The sequence below is a fragment of the Mustela nigripes genome, chromosome 4, assembly GCF_022355385.1.
Source record: "Mustela nigripes isolate SB6536 chromosome 4, MUSNIG.SB6536, whole genome shotgun sequence".
Classification (NCBI taxonomy): domain Eukaryota; kingdom Metazoa; phylum Chordata; class Mammalia; order Carnivora; family Mustelidae; genus Mustela; species Mustela nigripes.
The window spans coordinates 117215945-117240747 of NC_081560.1; the positions used below are offsets into that span (position 1 = coordinate 117215945).

Here is a 24803-nt window from a genome sequence, read left to right on the forward strand (position 1 = left end):
GAGGTACAGGATCTGTGTTTGCATTTCCCCAGGGTTGGGAGACAGTCCTGGAGGGCAGCCTGGGTCCTGCGGTCGTCTCACCGGCAAGTGTCTGCCTGGGTCACCAGCCTGTCTTCCACATCAGCATCCTGGGCCCCAGAGTGCTTGGAACCTTTGCCCTCTACCTAAAGTGTTGTCAGTGTGTCTTAGCCATGGGAAACTCTTTGTGTCACACACAACATGTGTTTCTCAAGTGTTTTTTCCTCTTTCTTTGCTTTTTCAGGTTCATTGGAGTTTTTTCCTGGGAAAACTTGGACAAAGATTTCTTCCTGTAGATTTGAACTTGAACTTCCTGCAGAAGCTCCCAGTAGTCTCCTGCCAGCAGTGGACCTTGCCGTGGAAAGAGGCGAGGGTCTCGCCTTAGGGCAAAATCTCTGGGTCTAGCCCCTATCTGGGCTGCCAGGATTTCCTGTGGACACCCGCCGGCCTCCAGCACCCCTGCTGACACTGTCGGTTGACGGGAGGCGCAGGGACACACTGGGGTCTTCCTGGGTGGTGGCTCCTCACAGGTACTCTCCATGGGGTGCGGCCCAGAGGCACTGGGGCAGGAGCACTGGCAGACTGTGGCTGAAGCAGAAGCCATGGGGCCACACAGGCGTGGTTAGGCTGCCTTTGCCGTTCTGCACCGAGGCCTGGCTAAGGCCGGCTCTCTCATGTAGTGAGGAATTCCTGCTCTGATTTGAGCTGCTGGAGAGGTCCCTGTTGGCGGCAGGGGACAGGAGGTATGGGTGGAGGTGTCTTTTTTTCCCCCGCAGGCAGGCTAGGTAGGGCCTGGCAGCCTGCTTGTGCTGTCCCCCGAACCACCTCCGGCTGTGTGGCTCCTCTGAGTATGCTCCGAGTGGCCGTCGCTGTAAGGACAGGTCTGAGAATGGCAGAGACCCTTGCTGTATTGGCGGGGGCGGTGTGGGTGAAGGCTCAGGCTTCAAGGTGGTGGGGTCACCCTCCAGCTCGGATCTCTTACAAGCCAGGAGCACATCTATGTAGCCATCGCTTCCTTGGGTTTCTGGCCCGTCAGGGAGTCCTGGGTCCCTCCTTCCGTGTGTAAGCCACGGGCACCCCGAAATTCAGTTTGCCGAAATTCAGTCCTCGTAGTCAGCAGCTCCACACAGAGCGCTAGTTCCTCATGTTTGGGACCCACAAGAATCTACAGAGCCTTCACAGTTTACCCCAGAAGTCCTCTCTTGCTGGACTTAAGGATGAGGAATTTCTCAAGCAGATGTTCACATACCGCTGACCAGGAGGCAGCATGATGGGTTCTACTCAGTCCCCGCTCTCCGAGCTCCCCGAGCTTCCATCCTTCAGAAGGCAGGAATCCATCAGCTGCCTACAGGATGACATCCAGACTCCATACGCCCACCAGGTTGTACTTTTGACCATGGACGAGTTCTGGGGGCAGCAGGAGAGGGGCTACCGCAGACGGTATGTGGCGTGTTGTAAAAGGTCACTTGGCCACTGAAGTCCCAGGATGCCATCTTGATTCTCATGCCAACATCCAAGAGCGGGTTTCCTGACTTTAAGTCTCTATGGACAATACCGCGCTGGTGACAGCTGGCATAACAGACAGTACCTGATGGCATCAGCCTTCGGCCTCTTCTCTTCCCCACTGGCAGCCACTAGGGAGCTCAAACATCTCCTTTCCACCAGCACCCTTTCCAGCAAGACCGAGAATTTTCTCAGGCTCTGCCACTTGAAATATTTCAGTCTGTTGGGTTGATCCACGCCTCCATGATTCCTCCAGAGGCTGGAGGTGTTGAGTGTCATCAGTGATCTTCATGGCTGACACCTTGTGGGTCAGGATGTGCTGGACCAACTTCACCATGGCTGAGCCACCCTTGCCAGTGGTCTTGAGGAGAACTTTGTGGATCTGAGTCCCTCCTCAGCAGAGACAGCCAGAGGCCCCAAAGCATGTTGGATATGCTACTGTGCTTGGAGCTCAAGGTGTCCTAAGGTTAGCTTACATTTGGGAAAAGCTGCTGAGAAGTTTGGTCCCAATCAGTTCAAAGTTCACCTCATGAAATTTATGACAGAATCAAAACACAGTGCCAGACAAGAATAAATAAATACTAACAAACTAGAGAGACATGAATAGGAGGAAGGAAAAAAGAAAGAGAATTTTAGAATGAAAAAGATAAAGAAAAAAATGAGGGAAAGAAAAAGGAAATTAATAACCAACAGACTAAAACCAGGGGGGAAACAGTTAATTTTGGCACAGTCCCTCAGGTCATTGAAAAGTTTCCTGAGCTATAAGGGTCAATGGCCTAGGGCCAACCTGGAAATTTCGTTGGTTCTTGGAATTCCAAAACAATAGCTCAGTGTGAGATCCTAGGAAGAAAGGGATCTATCAAGGCTGGGGGATAATCCACAATGATTTTCTGATTTTTTTTTTTTTTTTTTTGGTCTCAAAAATCCCTCAGTCTTTTATAAACAAAGGACCCCAAAGAGCTTTTTGTTTATAGCAAATAATGTTTGCCTTATTAGAAGTTAAAACCTATAGGAGGATACTTCGGTGGCCTTTTCTAAGTTTGAAAATCGGCCATAACTTTTGACTTTTGAAGAGCTGTAATGTCTGTAAGGTTTTATAGGCGAGATAAACACAACACCAGGCGAAGTGGGTGCAAGGCAAGGTTTATTAAAGGCACTTTCTGGTGAAGTTTCAGGGCTCAGGAGAAGGGGAGCCAAGAAAGTTGTGCCGGGAGGAGATGGGCACCCTCGGGGTGAGGTTCCACGACTCTGGAAAGCAGAGTGGGGGAAGTCGCGCTGGGAGGGAGTTGATGGAGACGTCACCTGGGCATACATCCTTTTGGCGGGAGAGTCAAGGGTTAAGGCAGGGGTGGGGGGGTAGGCTAGAAGACGGAGGAGGCGAGACCCTGCGGGGGTTCTGGCGGTGAGACCCCGTGGTGGTCATTTCCATTGCTCTTCCTCCACTCCGGAGCCACCGGTCATTTCTATTGTTCCTCCTGCACTCCTGGAGCACACTGACCCAACAATGTCTACACTTAAAATTTCAACTCCTTTTTCTTTAAAGAAGGATTGGTCTCAAAATGATGCCACAACCTATTTGGCTTGTGCAACTACGTGATATTATTCTGTTGCATAGCACACAATAAAGTACATTACTAATATCTATAAAGCTGATGGGAAGCTGGTTGTCCTATTTTCATTTCTTATAGTTTTGCCCGGTCTCTTTGGGATAAAACATTCCCACCTCATAGCTCTCCACAAGCTCCTATTTCTGGAACATTCAGAGAACATTCATAGAGCTTCTTCCACATCCCATTCAAGCCTTTGCTAAAACACCACATGGTTAGTCCCTCAGTCTACCTATTGGATCTTACAACATCCTTTGCATGTCTTATCTGCCACTCCTATCCAAAACTGTATAACAGAAGTTCTCAAATACACAAGTAAAAGTAGAAAGGCCCTTCCACAGGAATTTTATCCAACATCAAAAATCAACATTTTTGCAATCTCTATAAATATTTCAGTCTGCATCTTGAAGTAATTACATTTTAGAAAGAGAGACAACCACGCCATGATTGGCCGTAATAAACTAACAGTATCATAGGCCCAGCAGGCTTCCGCTGCACTGCTCTGATAAATCTATCACACACCAGTCTACATCCAAACTCCCCTGTTGTCTCAAAGATGTCTTGTTACAGTCAACACATTTGACTAAAAGTCCAAATAAGATACACACATTGCTTTGTAACTTTTCCTTAGTAATATTAGTATTCAAAACATTTTACGTATTTGCTCCCATTAGAATATCCGCTTCATATAGAGATTTTGGTTTTTGTACCTTCAGCGCCTGGAGTGGTTCCTCACATGCATTCAATAAATGTTTCGGGAAGGAAGGAAAGAAGGAAGCTTCCCTTCCTTTTTCCTTCCTTCCTTCCTTCCTTCCAAGACTTGTTAAAATTTAGTGAATTTTAATCAATAAAAATAATTAACATAAAATGTGGCTAATATACTTGAATTACAAAACACATCTCCAGGATTGGACCTCATAAAGGGTATCCTTTTTTCTTGGATTTCTAGCATAACCCTGGGGTCACTCGGCCCTCCTGTCCCCTTCGTTCTCTCTCAGCCAGCTCAGACCTAGGAGTTGGGAGGTTTTTTGTAGCTGGGAACATTTTAGCCTCTTAGGCCTCTACTGACCCAGGAGTGGCTCCCTTCCTGGGGCAGCTAGGAATCTTGGTGATCAGGAATCTCACTGGGTTGACTTTAATTGTGGGGGAATGTTCCAGTCTTTCAGTCAAGGACTGCAGTTTCTCAGCTACCTAATGTGCCAGGCAGAGCGGGGGAAATCACAGGGCTCCCACACCCTGCCTCCACAGAGAGCGAGCATACGCCGAAATCAGAAAAGGAAGAGGACAGGGTCACAGAATGGCTAAGAGCTTGTGCTTAGCCAAGTCAAAGACAATATGCAAGTTTCAACTCTCCTGGGGGTATTGGTGAGGATTTCTTGGCTTCCTTAAGCCTCAGTTTTCTCACCTATAAAATGGTGATCATAAACATACCTGCCTTTGAGGCAGGGCCATCCCTGGGCTGCGCGGGCCCTAGGCAAACATTTGTGTGGGTCCCCTGTCCATACAAACAAACTGGGTCTTTGCAAACAGGTAGGCTGGGACCAGTCTGGCAGCCCCATCCCACACTGTCCCTCCACAGAAACGCTGCTCTGGGTAGCCCTTTGAGAAGGGCTCTGGCCTTGCTCACCAGGCCCCGCTTCTGGAACCCCAGGACGACCCCACAGATGCAAGTTAACAGAGGTCCTTCCTCGGTGGGCCCTACCCCTTGTGTAAAGGAACTGCCTGTGGACCAGTCCCACATGCTGGCAAGGGACCTAGAAAAGTGTGAGTAAACTGCTTCAGAAAAGCCTGGGTTCCCTGAGATGGGGGGCAGGATGTGGGCCCTTCACCAGCCTGTACCTCCTCCTATCTGCTCCTGGTGCAGCTCGCACCCCCAGAACACCGCAGCCTCCCCCTCTCCTGTGCGCAGGGGCTGGCAAGAGAAGCTGAGTGGTCCTTCGCTGGCTTTTGAAGGAGGAGATAAGGTGACCTCTGCCGGGACAATTTACTTTCTTTCCAGCTTTCCTGAGACATAATTGGCACAGAACATTGTGTAACTTTGGATGCAGCCAGATGACTTGATACAGGTCCATATTTGGGAAACGGTTGCTACAATAAGTTTAATTAGCAGATCCCTCCCCTTATGTAATCACCATTTTATTGTTGTTCTGGTGAGATCATTAAAGCTCTACTCTCAAAGTGACCTTCAGAGATACAACCCAGGATTATCTATAGTCACACACCCTGGCACTTCTTTAATCCTACAACTCAAAGTCTGTGCTCTTGGACCACATCTCCCCATTTCCCACGCCCCTTAGCTCCCCGCTCTCTGGCTCCACGTTGGATGTTTATAGACTTCACATAAAAGAGAGGTTGGACAGTATTTGTCTTTCTCTGACTTCCTTCACTTAGCCCAAAGCCTTCAAAGTCCATCCATGTTGTCACAAGTTACAGAAATTCCTTCTTCCTTGTGGCTAAGGAATATCACTCTTATTTATCCACTCATCCAGCAGGTTTTTTCCGTGCCTTGGCTATCTTGAATAATGTTGCAATGAACATGGGGATGCAGGTACCTCTTTGGAACAATAGCTTTATCTCCTTCAGATATATACTCGGAAGTGGGACCGCTGGGTCACAATGTTGCGGAAAATCCGAGGTGACCGAGGAAACCCAGACGGCACACAGAGTGATGGGAGAACACAGCTTTATTAACGCTAGCGGGCTCAGTGGGGTCCTTCCCAAAGACTGAGCACCTGACAGGGTTAGGAGTGAGTTTTTATGGTTACAGGCAATGGGGGATGGTAGCGGGTGTTTTCTCTCGGTCTCTCAAGGCCAGGGCAGTTTCCTAGTCTCTCAAGGCCAAATGGCTCTTTCACATGGCAGTATAATCTGTCTCCTGAGAGTGCTAAATCATCTCTGGGGGCTGTTTCTCTTTCTTTTCTTATTCAAACAGGACGGGCATCTGGTCTTTTTCTTCTGTCTCAGCAGGAGAAATGACTTGTTATTTTAGTCAAAGGGGATGGCTATTGCTCCTTTTCTTGGCCTTCGCAGGAGCAAAGGGGAGCCTGGGATGGAAAGGGGCTGGAGCCCGGAGTCTCTCTCCGCCTCAGCATGGCAGTTCTTTTATTCATGCATTCATTCATTCATTCACTCATTCATTTTTGAGTAATCTCTACTGCCAAGGTGGAGCTCGAACTCAGGACCCTGAGATCATGAGTTACATGCTCTAGACAGCCAGGTGCCCCAAGCAGTTCCCCGTAATGTTTTGAGGCGCCCCCATAGTGTTTCCATAGTGGTTGCACCAGCTTATATTCTCACCAACAGCGCACCAGCATTCCCTTTTCCCTCCACATCCCCACCAGCATCTGTTCTCACTTTTCTACAAGAGCAATTTTAGCAGCTGCGAGGTGACCTCTTGTTGTGGTTTTGATTCGTATTTCCCTGATGATGAGTGATGCTGAACACCTTTCCATGTCCTTGCTGACTGCCTGTACATCTTTTTTTGGAAAAATGTCTATTCATGTCCCCTACCCAATTTTTTAAAAATTTTTAATAAAATTTTTAAAAAATTTTTAATAAAAAATTATTTTGCTATTAAGTTGAATGAGTTCTTTATATATTTTGGATATATGGCTTGCAAATATTTTGACCCTTGCCATAGGCTGCCTCTTATTGTTCCCTTCGCCATGCAGGAGCATCTTAGCTTGACGTACTCCCACTTGCTGATTTTGGCTCTTTGCCCATGCTTTGGATCTCAAACCCAAAAAGTCATTGCCAAAACCTACGTCAAGAGCTTTTTCTAGAAAGGCAATTTTAACAGACCCTAGAGGGCTGGAGGGAGCTTTCAGGCTTCCCTACTAGGGGTCTAGCTAGGCTTAGTGACCAACTCTCAGAAGCCAGTTCTCAGTGATGGGTCTACCTGCATCCTCCCCAGAGGCCTTTCTACATCCTCTTCAGAAGTGAGTGCTCTGGGAAGACAAACACAAAAACAAAACCCATATTTTTCTTTTGTGTTTCTTATTTGAAAAAGAATATACTGAAAATTGAGCAAATACTGAAACCCATAAATTAAAAAAACAAAAATACATACATTGCATGTTATGTAAATAAGCTTGTGCCCCTCCTTGGGTGGAGATTTTAGCGTTAATAGGGAGGTAGAGACAACCGCTCACTCCACCGTCCATCTGTGCAGGCATGAGTCTGGGTTTAAGCTCACACCGGTTAGGGTGCTCCGGGCGACTGGAGCTCTTAGTCTGGACAATTTTTACTGCTTGAGGGATGCTTTCGGTTTCATCTTGGGACGTTATGGCCCTTAGCAAAGTGTCAACATCGTCAAGGTAGCTGAGTTCCTAGAGGAAAGTCATTCTGTTTCAAGGACTTGTCAGTGGGCAGTAGGCAGTAAGGAAATTTAAGTTTTTCCCTTTTTCCTTTGCTTCATATATATAAATATATTATATTATATTATATTATATTATATTATATATTACATCATGTATATACTTGCCTGGAAGTTAGTACCCTGGCTGGAATGGTAATAAGACCCAGAAACTTGATGCCCTCTCTTTACTTGTGTCCTTACACAAAGTCATCTGTTGGACACAGGACAGCCGCCTAAGTCACCAGCACAGTTGCCAATCTTAAGACTCCCGTGGGAGCTTTCCTCCTTGTTGGTCTCATGTGAGCGCCTCAACATCTCTGGTCTAGGAGCTTCTGGCCAGGAGACCTTGAGTGGGAGCCAGCAGAAAGCAGTACTGAGCTGACTCACTCGGTGAGTCAGAGTCCCCTTAGGGATGGCTTGTTTTTCCTCCAGCAGCCTGGATCCTATTAAGAGGAAGCTCTTAGGTCCAGTTCCTGGTTTAGAGCCCTGAAGGCCTGGATCTCAGGTACCTTTGTCTATTTGCCCATGTTTCCTGCAGAGGAGATCTAACTGATAGATTCTACTGAGGCCACGCAGTGTTACAGGACCTCAATCCTTTCCTAAACTTTGTATTCTGAATTGTCTGCAGTGGATTAAAAGGCATTCCAAGGACAGGTCCTTGGGCACTGAAAGAGAGAAAAAGTCCATTTGCACTTCTGACTTAGTGCAAAGAAACTAAGGTATTTTGGTCTGTGGGAAAACACGCTTTGTGCTTTAGATGATTCATAAATTTGCAATCTAAAGAATTCCCACATGACAACTCAGAATTGGTTACTACTTAGTTTTCACTGGAGACTAGGGTTTCTAAGAGCTAAAATTCTGCTAAATGTACTTAAGACTGATAAGAATAAGGGAAGCAACTCTGTACTTGTACAACAGGTGTAAGGAATGGGAATACGTTTTTGCTGAAGGTAAAAGAAAGTAATTTTGTCCTAAATGAGACTGGCTGTCTGGAAAGAAACAGCTGGGGACAAAATCTGAATGCAAAAGAAAGTCGTAGAAGGTCTGTGAAGGGAAATCTTTGGGAAGGAATTTTATGTGTGGTCAGGAAGGACTAAGGTTGAGATGAACGGATTTCTTTTTTTTAGACTTTATTTTTATTTATTTGAGAGAGAGAGAGCACACAAGTGATGGGGAGGAACAGGCAGAGGGAGAGGGAGAAGCAGATTCCCCACTGAACTGGGAGCCCAATGCAGGACTCGATCCCAGGACCCTGAGATCATGATGTGAGCTGAAGGCAGATGCCTAACCCACTGAGGCCCCTAGGTGCCCCGAAATGAATGGATTTTTAAAAGTACACTGGTATTCTCCTTTCTCTCTGTTAAAAAGACAAATGCAAAGAGAGGGTATTATGCTAAGCAAAATAAGTCAGTCAGAGAAGGACAAATATCCTATTGTGTGTTTCCCCAGGTGAACATAGGGGAAGGGAATGAAAAATAAAATAAGATGAAAACAGAGATGGAGACAAATCATAAGAGACTGCTCACTCTAGGAAACAAACTGAGGGTTGCTGCAGGGGAGGTGGGTGGGGATGGTGTAACCCGGTGACGGGCATTAAGGAGGGCATGTGATGGATGAGCACTGGGTGTTGCATGCAAATGATGAGTCACTAGTTACACCAGAGTGTAACTGTGTAGAGAATGTTAATCTGCAAAGGGCAGTTTTTGAGAATAGAGATGCTGGATGGGGCTCAGACAAGGTAGGGTAAGAGGAGTGGGGCTGCTAGAGCACATCATTTAAGGAGACACTCACACTTAAGGTCATACAAGTGCAGGTGCAATGTGTAGAGATCAAGTGCCTCCTTAAATTTTATTCCATAGGTCCTCACTCACCTCCTCTCCCCCTGTTCTGGTTCTGGAGCCAGACCACAGGACTGAAGCTAAGCTCTGGCTGCTAGCTTGCTTGGGAGTAAGAGGTCTTATGCAAAGTATTTAATCTCTTTTAGCCTGTTTCCTGATCTCTACAAAGGGGATAATCACAATATATATGATAAAGCTGTTTCAGAGAAAAAACACAATGGTATATGCAGAAGAACTAAAATAACTCCTAGCCCATGGCTAAGGATCAATAAATGTTAGCTACCTTTGCTTTTATTTGTATTACATTCAAATATTAAAGGTATTTACACATGGTTGAAACTCAATAAATACTGAGTTAATGAATGAAGAGAAATGGATGGATGGACAAATGGACAGATGGACAGAAAAAATATGTATTCCAAGTTCAGTTTTCCTGAATTTTCCCTCAGCTTTTGAGAAAAGTACAGACCCTACAGAGGGAACAATTGTTGATCAGTTACTGGTGATCATTTGTAAATGGCAGAAATCATTTAGAATGCGCTCTGCTGCCCGCGATCGCGAGATCGGGTTTGGCGCTGGGACTGAGCAGGCCCCGGGGGTGCCATCCTCATCCCTGTAAAGTTCCCTCCGCCTGTTGTACCATTGTTCTTATGCAACAGTCGCTTCCCACTCTCCTTATGGGAACAGGGCTCCCCCTTATGGTTTTGTTTTGTTTTTAAGAGTCCCAGTCTCTGAATTACAAAGGTCACTCCAACACACAGAGCGCTGCATCCATGTGGGGACAGGACATAGCACACTGATGGTTTGAGGATCTGTCATCCAACCCTGCCTCTTTCCTTCAATTCCCCTCTCCTCGGTTGGAATAAGTCTTTGTGTGAATCTCTTGGTTCTAGGCCAAGAGTCTCAGGGAGACCAGCAAGACGATGACAGCAGGACAAAGAGTGATTCTTTCCAGAGTGAGGGTGATTGTATTTTCTCACTTCCAACAATGTCCTATCCAGGCGGGAAGAGAAAGAAGAGGGGACAAGACTCATGCCCTCCTTATATAAAATTTCTGAAAAGCAAATTTTCACGCTGGGCTGACTCCAAAACTAAAGTCCAAAACAAGAATAGCTGGGATTGATCACTGTGTCCAGGAGGTCCACAGACAATACTGAAGGAATCAATTTCTCTCTGCTTGGGTGTGTCAGGGAGGTGTGGAGGGTGCCCAATGAATAGCCATGCATTAATAAAATGCAATTCCCATTTATCAGCGGCTGACAATTTGCCAGGCACCATCCTTGGGTTTTTTTGGGGTTTATTTCATTTAAGCCTTATACAAATGAATACTTGAAGAATCAGAGGCAAAGAAAGGTTGAGTAACTTTCCCAAAGACACACAGCTAGAGTGTTGCCCTATTTTACTTCAGGGCTAGAGAACTAGACAAATGCATTATGTTAGATTGGAATATTAGCTCCAAAAATAAAAGTATAGACAGGCTCCAAATAGGTCTTGATGCTCTGAAAAAGAAAGACATCTCACAAAATATAATTGAAAAATATAAAGTCTTAAGATAGGTTTAAAAAAAGTAATACTAGAAGCACATAGAATATATATTACAGTTACAGACACACAAATTATATAGATGTAGAATATGACATGTGATAGAATATATCACTTTTACTACTATGCAGAAAATATATTATGATAATATAAATACTAACAATATATTGATATAGTTTTATTGTATTATATTTATGTTATATTTAAATATTGCTATAATAGTAGTGTATTTACACATATGTATTATATTGCATAATATAAAATATTAATTTTAAATTTCATATATAATATCATTTAAAAGAATATATAAATATGCCCTAAATAGAAGTATAATAAATAAAATATATTATTTTTTTTAAATTTAATTTAAAAATTTTTTAAAAGATTTTATTTATTTATTTGACAGGCAGAGATTACAAGTAGGCAGAGAGGCAGGCAGAGAGAGAGAGGAGGAAGCAGGCTCCCTGCTGAGCAGAGAGCCCGATGCGGGGCTCGATCCCAGGACTCTGGGATCATGACCTGAGCTGAAGGCAGAGGCTTTAACCCACTGAGCCACCCAGGCGCCCCAATAAAATATATTCTTAAAGAATATATAATGGAAACAGAATGGAAAAGATTTTTATCGACAATTGCTTTACTGCGGCTCATATGCAAATACACTTAAGAACATGGCTTGTGTGAAGGATCAGCTGGTATGAAGATGATAGGTCCCAGAAAAATGTCCTGACATTTTGGCTGCATTACCAGAAGTAGAGCAGTTAAAAAAAAGGAGGGAAGATGAGAATTGTTCAAACCTCGCAGGTCATGAGAGTCTGTTTGGTATGATGTGTTCATCTGAGACTCCAGATTTTAGGGATGAACAGAAACCTGGCTGTCCCACCTTCTCCCTTCTATGACATATTCCACCTTCCTCCCTTCTGCTTAGTTTGGTGAGAGTCTGCTCATCGGTGAATAGTCGAAAGAGCCTATTCCATAGAAGAGGATGGATGTAGGGTATGGGGAGGCCCTAGGCAGCCATGAGGTTGGGGGACAGTTCTGGAAAACATCTGGGGATTAACTTTCTGAGTGGCAGGTGGTGGAACCCAGGGCAAAATGACAGTGAAGGAGGCTCGCATCTTCAAGAAGGATTTCAGATTTCCAGATGCAGATTTTCAGATGCCATTTCCAGATGGCAAAAACCAAAGTCCTGCCATGACCCTGGGTTGGAGACCAGAAATTCTAGCCAAACCACAAAGAACGAGAGAGACGACCAACAGAGAAATCCCTCCATTTCCTGAGAAATGTCTTGGAGCTGAATCTTAACCAATAATACCTTAAATTATTTTGGCCTTGAAACTTCAGAAGAAGCATGAAGAAAGAGTACAGAGGTCATTAATAGAGGTCTTGATGCAAACTCCATACTTTCTAGTGCAGGCAAAGCTTGACACAGAACAGAAAATCTGGAAAAAGCTCTGAATTACTTATAGAAGGTTTATGAATTTTTACCAAAAACAGCCTACCTGGTTTTCCAGACCTAAAACTACTCTAGGGAAAAAGCCAAACAAGTTCAAAACGCAAAAGCCTATAGGAATGAATAAACTGTACAGGCTCTAAGGTGTGCTATCAATTTTTTTTCCAATAAGGTATTTTACTGTTATTTTTTCCTTCCTTTTTTATTGAGATATAATTGACAACCCTGTTTAAGGTATATAGCCTACCGACTTGACATTCCTACATATTGTGAAATTGTTATCACATTAACATTCATCACCTCACAAAAACTTTTGTTACAAAACATTTTTTTTCCTTGTGATGAGCACCTACTCTCTTGGCAACTTTCACATGTACCACACTGCGTTGTTATCTGTGGTCATGTGGTATATTACATCCCCAGTACTCATTTATCTGATAACCGGCAGCTTGCACATATGACCACCCAACTCCCCAAGACTCCTGTCTCTCTGGCAACCACAAATTTGATCCCTTATTCTATGAGTTTGGTTGTTTTTTTTTTTTTTAATATTTCACATATAAGTGAAGTCGTACAGTATGTGTCTTTCTCTTAGTTCACTTAGCATAATGGCAACATTTCTGTTTTCATGACTGAATAATATTCCACTATACATACACGACATTTTTTTTTTTCTTATTCATCCATCTACGGACACTTAGGTTACTTCCACGTCTTGGCTGTTGTAAGTAATGCTCTTCAACAGAGTGGCTTCCTTTCCTTCAGATATATACTGGGAAGTGGAATTGCCAGATCACGTGGTAGTTTCAAATTCTTAAGGAAACTCCATGTTGTTTCCGATAGTGGTCCAAATTCTTTAAAGGCAGCTGCTGAGTCCAATGAGAATATCTGCTGCCTACTGACACCTGGCTCATAGGTACATGGAGACAGTGAAGTGTGGAAAAGCAAGAGGCTACTTCCAGAGAGAATTAAGAAAGGAGTGAACTCCTACAAGAAAATAGTTGGTACATCTGCAACATAGCAGCTTCCAGCCACAAGAAGTAAACTCTGAAGACAGGCCATGTCCTATGCACCAGGCCAACCAGCTGCCCTGGGGCTCACTGAAGAGGCTGGAGAAGACGGAAGAAGTTAGCCCACGGAGAAAAGCGTGTCCTAATGGTAGCAACTTTCCTCTAAGCAAATCTGGACATGGCATGCAGTAAATATAAAACATTCCCCTGGATCTTTACTCATCCATGAGGCAGCATAATTGGGCAAATTATGGGGTCTTTCATGAATATAGGGACTAGAAGAAGAGGAGTTTGGGGAGAAAGATAAATTCCATTTTAGACTTACTGAGTTCACTTATAATCGGGGTCAGCAATTTTTTTTTTTTCCGCAGAGGGCCAGATCGTAGATAATTTTCATTCTAGCCCTTGAGGGCCACAAATGGTCTCTGTCATATTTTTCTGTGTGTGCATATGTATGTGTGTGTTTAAAACCCTAAAATTGTAAAAAAAAAAAAATTTTTTTTAAGCATTCTTAACTTGAGGACTATACATAAATAAGCAGAGGAATGGATTTGGCTCACAAGGCTGAAGTTTCCTAACTCTTACCTCAGGATTATCCCAGATAAAGATGGCCAGTAACCTATTGAAAGAATTTCTCGAGTCTGAGCAAAAGATTCTCAGACAGACTGACAGAGAGAGAGAAAGATGACAGATGGGTAGATAAATAATCAGATAGAGAGATAACGGACCCATCCAGGTGCCCCCAATTTTCAATTTTTTGAGGAAGCTTCATACTGTTTTCCATAATGGCTGAACCAACTTGTGCTCCTGTCAGCAGTGTATAAATGAACCATGTAGTTGAGATCTTTAGTTCAAGAACCATGTAGTTGAGATCTTTAGATCAAGAGACTCCTTGCTCATAGGCCCCACAATTAAACAAGTGAGGTCCTTGAGTCAGACAGATCTGGACTAGCCTCCCTGGGCATGACCCATAAGCAGGCTGAGTGTTCTCTTATTCATCTGCTAAATGGCCATCTCTCACGTGGGGGTCAAACGGAGTAAATCAGATGAGTCCTACAAAGTGCTGAGCAGAGCTTCACCGTCAGTATTAGTCAGTGGTCTGACCGTGGCCATGGCTTCCTGAAGACACATGGGCGCAGTGGTCAGTGCGATTTCTAGTTCTCTGACTGCTACAGGTCGCGTCCTCCCTCCAGGAAATTTTCCTCCATCTTGAACATCTTCACATATGCTTTCTCAAAAACATTTTGTCCCAGTTGAATTTCCAGTCAGAAAGATCAAAGCTCTCCTTGGTCATGTCTCCTTTTCCCCGAACAGGAAACCAGCATGGCTGAAAGCCAGTTGCACTTGCCAGGATACATTCCATTCAGATGTGCAAGCACAGAGAGGTAACCCTCGTTAGCAACGCTGTGCTTCTCTTCCTCAGGCTGCCCCTTGCTCCAAAAGCCAGTACTTAAGGTGGGAGTTTTTAATGGAAAGGAATATGAGCTTTACACTCTTGGCTAGCCACCTGGGGAGAAGGTGGTAGGTGGACTCTTGTCCAAAGGTCAACTCCAAGGTGTCTGCCTGGCCCAGAGATTTTTAAAGGGGTTAGGGCAGTGAATTCATTAAGGGCGTGCTATGGTCTGTAACAGCTACGGATGTTATCATGGTGCTCAGAAGTTGTGCAAGAGATCTGGTTCCTTGGTGCCCAGTAGGTGGTGCAGGAGAGTTCAGTGAGGTGCAGAAAATACTCTGCTCCTTCTCTCCAGAACGCCTGATCTTTGGAAATGGCAAGAAAGGTTTAGTTAATCAATCACGTGGGCTTAAAGACTACTAGGCTGCCCAGGGGGACAAGGCAGCTTCCAGCTCAGGCAGATTTCGGAGCAGCAAATCAGCCCTTCCAGAACACTGCAGGACAGCTGGGCAGCCCAAAGCCTCCCACCATGAGGTAAAAGGTTTTATCTTGCATTGATCTCTTGAAATTGTGTCTGGTGTCTTTGAAAAATGTCAAGACAAAATTTTCTATAAGTGCTAGATTTCAGCGCCGGCTTAAATATTTAATATACCTTACATCTAGATAATAATCATTGCAGGTATTTTAAATTTTGCAGCACTTTTCAGACACACACAGGCTTTCTCCCCAGTAGAAGCTTTTAAAAGAAATCCTAGCCAGGACGTGGCCAGAGGCTGGAGGAGGGAAGAAAAGGCACTGGAGGCATTGGGGAAGGGGGAGGGGCAAGTTTACTTCATTCCATTTCAGGCAAATTTTCATCAGCTCAGGATGCCAACCTGGCAGAAATATTCTTACAAGCTTTTGTCTTCCTGTTTTCCATTTGAAAGGAAAAGTCAGGAGCTTGGGGCTATTTAATCAGAATTTTTAAGGGAAGCGTACTCTTTATAAGCTCAGCATTGGATGCCTGACTAAAGGATGGGCTGGATTGAACTATTCTTTTCCAAAGAACTGCAGTCAGGCACTAAACCAGAATTCACATCCCTGAGGTTCCCCAGAGCCTTCAGAGAAATTGGGCTCCATCATTCCCAGTACCCACACTTTCCTTTTCTGTTTTGTTTTTAATCTTCAATGACCTTTAAAACCCAAACAAACAAAAACCAACTAGGCTCATGAAGGTCTTTTTTCAAGATAAAGATACTATGAGCACACTAAAGAACTTTGGAAAAATCCCAGCTAAGGGGGAAAATGCCGTCGTCTCTTATATAACCAACCAGAAATAAACTATTTCAACATTGGAGATATATATATATACACATACATACATATATGTGTGTGTGTGTGTACACATATATATATGTATGTGTATATATACACACACACACACACTTGAGTAAATAGATTTGGGGAGAAATCTTTTCAAAGTTGAAAGTATAGATTCCATATATAGATTCCATACAGTTTCATCTTATATTTTCACTTAACATCATATTGTGAGTGTCATCAGTAAAATCTTTCAGTGATTTTCGAGGGCTTCAATAATGCTGCAAAATATGGATGTATCATTATTTCTTCCTTCCTTCTTTCCCTTTGTTCTTTCTTCCCTCTCTCTTTCCCCTCTTTGATTCCTCCCTCCTTCCCTCCTTCCTTCCGGATTCTTTACTTTATAATCAAACTTATGCATTCACAACACTTAAATAGTCAACATCATCTACAAAGTCGGCGAAACAGCAGCCATCACCCCCAACCATATTTCCCATTCCCCAGAGGTAACCAGTAATTCTTTCAGTGACTATTGTGCTATTTATAACCATATACTTAAATAATATGCTTGTATTGGAAGTTCTTGATTTTTAAATTTTAGCCATTATCTGTTTCCACCACAACACCCCTTCCCCAATACACACACACACTCACACTTACACACCTTCTCCCCTACATCCTCCCCTCCCAATATCATTTTGTGACTTTGGCTGGATCAATATTCAGAATTTGGATTATTACAATCGCATAAACCCTATTCACAGCTGAGGCTTGTCTTGTTCTATCTACCATGAGCTTTCTTTTTTGTATTTTGTTTCATTTTTTTCTGAAGCTAAAGGAAACAACAAACAAAAGTGGTTTTCTTTTCTTTTGTTTCTTTTTCTTCTGTTTCTAAGCACTTATCACCATCTCAGCCCCAAGCCTCTAGTTTAGTTGAACAAAGCTCCTTTCCGTATTTTCAAACCTGAGGCAGGCTGCCATTGTCGTGTTTCGGTGGTGATCACTCACAGGACCTTTGAGCTACTCCTGTCTACACTGGCTGTTCTCCAGGTTGGTGGGGGAAGTATGGAGCATTTCCTTCTCCCCTGCATCTTATGTAAGAGCCTCTCTTGCAGCTCATCTGTTTTTTAAATCTTACTTCTTTATTTACTACCTGGGCTTACTCTTAATTTTGAGGGGGCATCTCCTCTCAGCTTCCTGAGCAAGTGTCTGTAACATAAATTTTTTATTTTAGTGTATGAAAGGGTCTTCACTCTTTCCTTGCATTTTATTTTATTTTATTTTATTTTATTTATTTATTTATTTATTTTTAGATTTTATTTATTTATTTGACAGAGAGAAATCACAAGTAGATGGAGAGGCAGGCAGAGAGAGAGAGGGAAGCAGGCTCTCCGCTGAGCAGAGAGCCAGATGCGGGACTCGATCCCAGGACTCTGAGATCATGATCTGAGCCGAAGGCAGCGGCTTAACCCACTGAGCCACCCAGGCGCCCCTCCTTGCATTTTAAATGATTATGTGGTTATGTTAAGAATTCTAAATTTAAAATTCTCTTTCCACAGTTTTTGGAAGGCATTTCTCCATTGTCTTCTCGCTTTTCTCATCGTTGTTCAGATGTTCAACAGCATTTGGATTCTTGTTGTGTTATATAAATTGTTTTCCCCCGGGGAACTATAGAATTTGCTCAGTAGTGTTCTAAAAGCTTATCATCACATACTTGGTAAGAGGTTTTTTTTTTTTTTTGTTTTTGTTTTTTTTTAAATAAAGTTTTATTCCTCAAAATGTACATTTGGTAGGACATGTTCAAGCATCTTCACCAGCGCCTGGGACACCTCCACTTTCGGTGTTTCTGGTGTAAACGACTTGAGCTCTGACTTTGAGACCAGTTTAATCTCAGTCTTTGACCAAGGAGCTCCCGAAGGGCTGTCCTGGCGGAGGAATCCTGAGTCTCTCAGAGACAGCTACTGGAGGTCTAAGTTTATCATGAGAACTTCCGCACAGACTTGTCATAGGTCGCTTTGTCAAATGACACTGGGTTATTGAGCTTGTTCCGAGCTTTGCCTTTGCACCACTTGTTTCTGGCCTCACCCCCAGGTCTATGCCCCGGATCTTTGTCTTTCTTGGCCAGCTTCCCAGGATCTTTCTTCTTCTCATCCTCGGGTGGCATCGCAAAGCTCGGGGAGCAACTGCTCCCCCTGTAGCCTCATTAAGATGTCTGACGAAAGGGGCTAAAGTTTCTTTTTACCACGCGGAAACTTACAGCCTTCCATTCAGGGGAAACTCTGCCGCATTCTTCTAGAATGTTCTTTCCCCCTTTCCTTTCCCTGTTCCCTCTAGAATTCATATTATTCAGATGTTGGTCCTCCAAGTCTGTCCCTTTAATTTTTTTTTCTTACCATTTGTCCTTTCAATCATAAGCTTTTGAGTTTTTCCACCCAATTTAATTGTTTTAATTTCCAAGACTTCTTCCATGTTCTTTAAATGTTTGGGAGTTTTTCCAAGCATTTTCTTTTATTCCATGGATGCAGCGTCTTCTCCCGTATCTCTATTTATCAATGACCCTTTATTTGTTCTGTTCTTGTTGTTTTAAGTCTTCTGCTCCCTTCGGGACACTTTTACCACCTGCCTGTTCGCGCCACTGTCCTGCAGGTGGGAGGCTTTCCTAAAATGTCTGGGGATTCCCTGACGCCCGTTCATGACTGTGAGAGAAACGCTCAAGAGCCCTTCGGGAGCCTGGAGCTCCTGCAAGGGGCGTCCTTACATGGGGACCCCACCACGCTACGGGACAAGGAACTCCTGATGTCGGTGACCTGGACGTCCTCCGCTTCCTCCGCAATAGGCGACTCGTCCCTTGCCCGGAAGAAGTAAGCCTGGCGGCAGCATTTTTAGAACAAACTCGGGAAGACGTGGTCTCAACATTCCACACGCAAACTTTATTTAATTCTCTGGTTGGCGGTGCCTGTAACCGCGGCCCAGGACCCACCGTCTCACCCTCTGCACATGGCCCTCCTTCAGCCTTCTGTGCATGGACTGGAGCCAGAGTCTGTAGGGACAGATTTTTTTTTTCTTTAAATTTTAAAGATTTTATTTATTTATCTGACAGAGAGATCACAAGTAGGCAGAGAGGCAGGCAGAGAGAGAGGAAGCAGGCTCCCCGCTGAGCAGAGAGCCCGATGTGGGACTCGATCCCAGGACCCTGAGATCATGACCTGAGCGGAAAGCAGAGGCTGTAACCCACTGAGCCACCCAGGCGCCCTGGGACAGCTTCTTCTTAAGCTGACTTTTTATCAGTCTTCCTGCTGAGACAGAGCGGGGACTGGACTGGGTGTCCCCTCCAACCTGACCGGAACCCGGGGCTCCCTGACAGCGAAGCCATGCCGCGGAGTAACACACCTTGCGGGAACTCAGGAGGAAGGAGCTTTCCAAACGGGCCTCCACCACGAAGACTGGCGAAGACAGAACCAAACCAGTCTGCTCCGAGGTGGACTCCAGCGCTGACCCTTTGACAAGCTGTGTCCCACGTTGTAACATAAAAATCGCGCCCCACCATGGAGATTTAATGAGCCGAGGGGACCCACGAGGCAGGGTCTGTCTATTGCGCCTGCGCAAGGAACTTCCGGTCTCTGCTCCATCCCTACCCCCTGTACCCCCCACACCAGCCCCCCAGTCCTTAGAGGTCACTTCTTTCCTCAGTCTCTTTAAAATCTTTCCCTGACGTTTGTTCCGGGAGCCAGCATGAAGGACCCTTTCCTGTGTGGTGTTCGCCTTGTGCTCGAGCATAAGCCCCCAGTAAGACCTGCCTGGAGCTTCCAGTTTGGCTTCTGGTCAGGGACCCCAGTTCGTGTTTTCTCTCTCTCTCTCTCTCTCTCTCTCTCTCTCTCACACACACACACACACACACACACACACACACACACACACACTTATGCAGCACATCGGTTCTGCTAACTCCTGAGCCTTTGGGAATTCTGCATTATCAATGGGTTGTTTCTTGGGTGGGTCCCCCCTGCTGGCAGAATTAGCTCTCCCATGTTCCCGTGTTTGATAAAAGCAATCCCCACTCGCCTAGTTGCGCCAGGGTTTCCAAGATCTTGCTGTCTTTGTGTTCCCTTTCCTTCAAGGTTAGAAGCCTTCATAAACCATGTCATCCTAGTAGGATCTGAGGAGGGAGCTACAACAGTCTCATGTATTCCATGGGGAGTCTCATGATACCTTCAAATATGTTTTTCCACCATCACCTACAGTTTTAAGCAGTTGCAACTCATCCTGTGATGAACATCCCTCATTCACAGACTTGTGTGGCAATCAGGGTGCAGCACAGAAGCAGACAGCAGGAGATATACAGGAAGAGACATGATGTAAGGAATCGGCCTAGGTGATGATGAGGGCTGCTGTCACTGGCCGAATTTCTGCATCAGGAAGCCTCAGCACTATCTCCCGAGCCTTTTGACTAGTTCAGCCAGGCCCACCCTAGTTATGTAAAATAATCTTTCTTATTTAAAATTAAATGCTTGTGGACTTTATCACGTCTCCAAGATACCTTCACAGCAACATTTAGGTTCATGTTTGAGCGGATAACCATGCACGATAATCTAGCCAAGTGGACACATCTATAGGCCGTCACAACCTCTGACTGAATGTCTGGTTTTCTATACATTCTTAACATACAAATTTTTATGTCAAGAGCTTCTTGTATGTTTTGCCACAGTTCCCTGCAAGTTCTATGTCAAAATATGTTCCAAACCTTCATGTACAAGTAAAAGTGCCCAGCTGTGATTTTTTCAAAATCTTTTTCTGTAACCAAAGTTTTAATGGCACTGAAATGTTATTGATTTAATTTGCATTTCTTTGATCAGTGACTTTTTTTTTAATATGTGTGTTGGTGAATTTTGAACTACCTGCTCGTCTAAGTATCTTCTGAAATACAAATACTAAAAGAGCCTTTTAGGTATTTAATTAGGTATTAATTAATTAAATTAGGTATTAGGTATTGCCATGCTTATAATTTTTAAATTTCTGTTTTCTAGTTTGCCCTTTGATTTTTGTGAATAGCATTTGCATGTGGGCTCTTTGTGTCCTGTGTCTTTGTGCTCCAGATGTCCCTTTGTCTCTGTAAGGAACCAGACTACTGTCTTTGTGATCACTGAGCAAATCGAAAGGGTGGTGAACCGCAGCATCAGGGAGCATCCACCCAGGTAGAGGGTGGAGGGCATTGGAGCTGTTCTAGTTCGTGAATCTGCCCAAAGAGCCAGCTCAGCAAAGGAAGAGATGGTAACACAGGTGGGGCCACACTTGTTGGCCCCACGTCAGAAGGGCCAAAAGCCTGTCGTGGGTCAACCTGAATAAATTAACACTCTGTGCACACTCCATCCCTAGGAAAGGACCCCTGAGGGATATCTGTTCACATCCAGCCGCAAATGATTCCCCTCTCATTTCTTGGTGTCCTAAGCCCAGCATTTCTTCTTAGTTTCCCTGAATATTGTGGTGGATCAGAAGCCCAGGCTCACACCCTGGTGTCCATGCTCGAGAAAGGAAACAAAAAACCAACCTCACTAAATATTATTACTCACCTACCACACCATTGTCCAACAATTTCTACAGAGAAATTTCCTTCCGTTGCAGCTGGAGCTCCAGAATGCCTGTGCCCGTCCTTCTCTAAGACCGGTGGACTTGGGGTGGTCGCTGGGTAATAAATTTCCTCCACTCCCCCTTTCTTTCTGGGCTATCCCATCGTTTCCATCCCTTTGGGGGTCTATCACAAGATACCACAGACTGGGTAGCTTATAAACAACAGAAATTCGTTTCTCACAATTCTGGATCAGAGTGCCAGCATTGTTTGGGCCTTCTCAGAAGTGGTCAAGTAGCCACACCCTAAACCTGTTGCTTTGTCCATCCGCTCATTCACATCCCCAAATGTCTGCTCTTCTTCCCCAGTGAAATCACCAAACATTCCCTGGAGAATAGCTTACTACAACTGAAATGCCATTTTACCTGGAATTTATATGATGAAGAAAGTTCCTTAGATGACTTGGAGAACAGAGTGCGTGACCAGGTACAGTTTCTAAACAAAGAATTCAAAGCAATCATGTACAATCTGTTTGCCTATGTTAAACACCTCCGAGGCCAGAACAAGTCAGCTCTGGAATATTTACAGCAAGCAGAAGAGTTTATCCTGCACACACAGGCCCGCCAAGGCAAAATCCGAAGTCTGGTCACCTGGGGAAACTATGCCTGGGTCTATTATCACATGGGCAGGCTTCCAGAAGCACAGGCTTACATTGACAAGGTAGGACATCTTTGCAAGAAGTTTGCGAGCTCCTACAGAATTGAATGTCCCGAGATTGACTGTGAAAAAGGATGGGCCCTTTTAAAATGGGGAGAAAAATATTATGGACGGGCAAAGGTGTGTTTTGAGAAGGCTTTGCAAAAGAAACCCACCAATCCGGAATTCTCCCTGGGACTGGCCATCACACTCTACCGTCTGGGTGACAAAGCACCAACAGAGAACACCGTTCGCCTTCTGAGGCAGGCCATCCAGCTGAATCCTGACAACCGGTATGTTCACGTTCTCCTGGCTTTGACTCTCCAGAAGAGAAGCTGAAACAAGCTGAAGGAGATAAGCTAGTCGAAGAGGCCTTGAAGAAAACGCCATGCCCCACGGATGTACTCTGCAGTGCAGCCAAGTATTACCGAAATAAAGGTACTCTAGACACGGCTATTGAATTACTTAAAAAGGCTTTAGAATCAGTACCAAACAATGTCTTTCAACATCTGCAGATCGGATGCTGCTACAGAGCCAAAATCAGGCAGATACAGAGGTCACGGGGGTACACCACAAAGGAGAAGGAAGCAGAGCTGCGGGAGATGAGACACGCACTGAATCACTTTAAGAGGGTTGTCGAGTTGAATGTTAACCTTCCCCGTGCCTGCTCTGACCTTGCCTGCCTCTATGCCATCACTGGCCAGTATGATAAGGCAGAGTATTACTTCCAGAAAGAATTCAGTAAGGATCTGCCTCCTGCTGAGAGACAAGTGCTCCACCTGCGCTATGGAAACTTCCAGCAGTACCAGCGACTGCGGGACGACACTGCCATCCACCACTACCTGCAGGGTTTGAACATCAATGGGACAGTGACCGAAAAGGAAAAGCTGATTGTCAACATAAGAAAAATTGCCCACAAACGACTCTCTAAAAATGCCTCTGATGCCATGGGTTGGCAACTCTCCAGATTCATTCGTGAGCTGAATAGAAAGGGGCACCCATGGGACAGTGTGCCATCAGAGGCCAGCAGGGTTGTCCCCCCTGCCCTGCGGGCTGAGAAGGGCAGTGAGGAAAAGACCGCGGAAGCAGGTGAGACCCACCACCCAGAGAAGCAGAAGGCCCTAGAGAGAGCCTGTAACCAGTCCCGAGGGTTTCATATAGAGAAGAGCCAGAGAGAGAGCAAGAGAGAGGTGTAGGAGGCCTGGCGAGGTGGTCATGAAGGGGAGGGAAACAGGGACACAGAGAGACTGAGAAGCCACAACTGGCAGGAGCTGGGCCAGGTGGCTGGGCTGCTCATGTTGTTGTCTCTTTTTCTAGGTTTCCCAAAATTCTCTCAGCCAGACCTGGAAATGCAGAATCATTTTTCCTCTGTCCTACAGATATTTTGAGCAAAATCTCCTCTGAGGGCAAGCACTTGCTTTGGGACCGTGGGACTCTGTACCACCCAGCTCTCACCCCACGCCTTGCCCTCAGCCTGGGACACAGCGGGTACTCAACACCACTGATGGGAACAAGGGAAGACAGCAGCACTGGGGCCTGGTCCTCCTTCCTTGCTCCTGACACTCACAAATGAATTCCATACAAACCAAAGATTTAAATGTTTCAGAAACAGAAATCACATTTCTAGAGGAATTCTTGAGAGGGTTTTTCAGATCACACAGTCTGGAAGCTGTAAGTATGAATCAAAACACAAAAGGGCAAAAGTATTAGGGAATTCAATCACACTATGAAACATGTTTCATAGAAGAGGGCCCTCTGGAAAGTCAAAAGATCAATGACAGACTTAAAAATACTGTTTCAGTATGTTACCAGATAACGGATTAACTTGCTTAATGCTGAAACAGTTCCTCTGGACAAATGGGCAGAGGTCAGGAAATCAAAATGGCTTAAAAAGGGGAAATGATTCTCAATGTCACTCTTATTAAGAGAAAGCAAACCAACACTATTAAGAGAGGTCATCTCAGGTCAACCAAAGAAACACCTTTTGGAAAAAGGTACTAAATAAGGATGTGGGTGAATAGGCTCCATCACACATCGCCGTTGAGATTATAAATCCTGTAGATGGAGGGCATTTGTTGATGGCAGGTAAACATTCATGAATCTTTGTCCCAGCAGTTCCACTCATTAATCTATCTTGTATTTGCATATGCATGCAAAGACATGTATAAAGATACTCATGAAGTTTTGCTTATAGTAACAAAGGACTGACAACAACTCAAATGTCCATCACTAGGGGACTCATTAACTCAATTTTCATATTTCATGCTGAGAACAGCATGCAGCTAATGTAAAAAAAAAGGCCATTCTAACTATAAAAATATAGAACACTATCTCTGAGATATATTTTAAAAATTTTTTTAAGTGCAGAAGAGTGTATATGACATGCTAACATTGTTCAAAGGAAGGAAGGAAGGGTAGGAGGAGGAAAAAAAGCCTATATCACATTATTTGCAGAATATTTGTGAAAAGGACATAGCTCCTCTAGGGTAGTCTCCAGAGAAGAAATGGGTTGTCTGGGAGTCTATAT

At 44.5% G+C, this 24803-nt stretch overlaps 1 protein-coding gene and 1 pseudogene across 1 annotated transcript; one reads left to right on the forward strand and one right to left on the reverse strand.

Moving 5' to 3' along the window:
- Positions 1–15158: 15158 nt before the first annotated feature.
- Positions 15159–23262, forward strand: LOC132015178 (interferon-induced protein with tetratricopeptide repeats 2-like; the record flags this gene model as incomplete). Its single annotated transcript, XM_059395804.1, is given in 3 exon segments — positions 15159–15252; positions 21949–22598; positions 22601–23262. Coding segments are annotated over 3 exon segments (1317 nt in total), but the record flags the coding sequence as incomplete, so codon positions are not given.
- On the reverse strand, positions 17818–18181 carry LOC132015177 (small ribosomal subunit protein eS25-like; annotated as a pseudogene).
- Positions 23263–24803: the final 1541 nt, after the last annotated feature.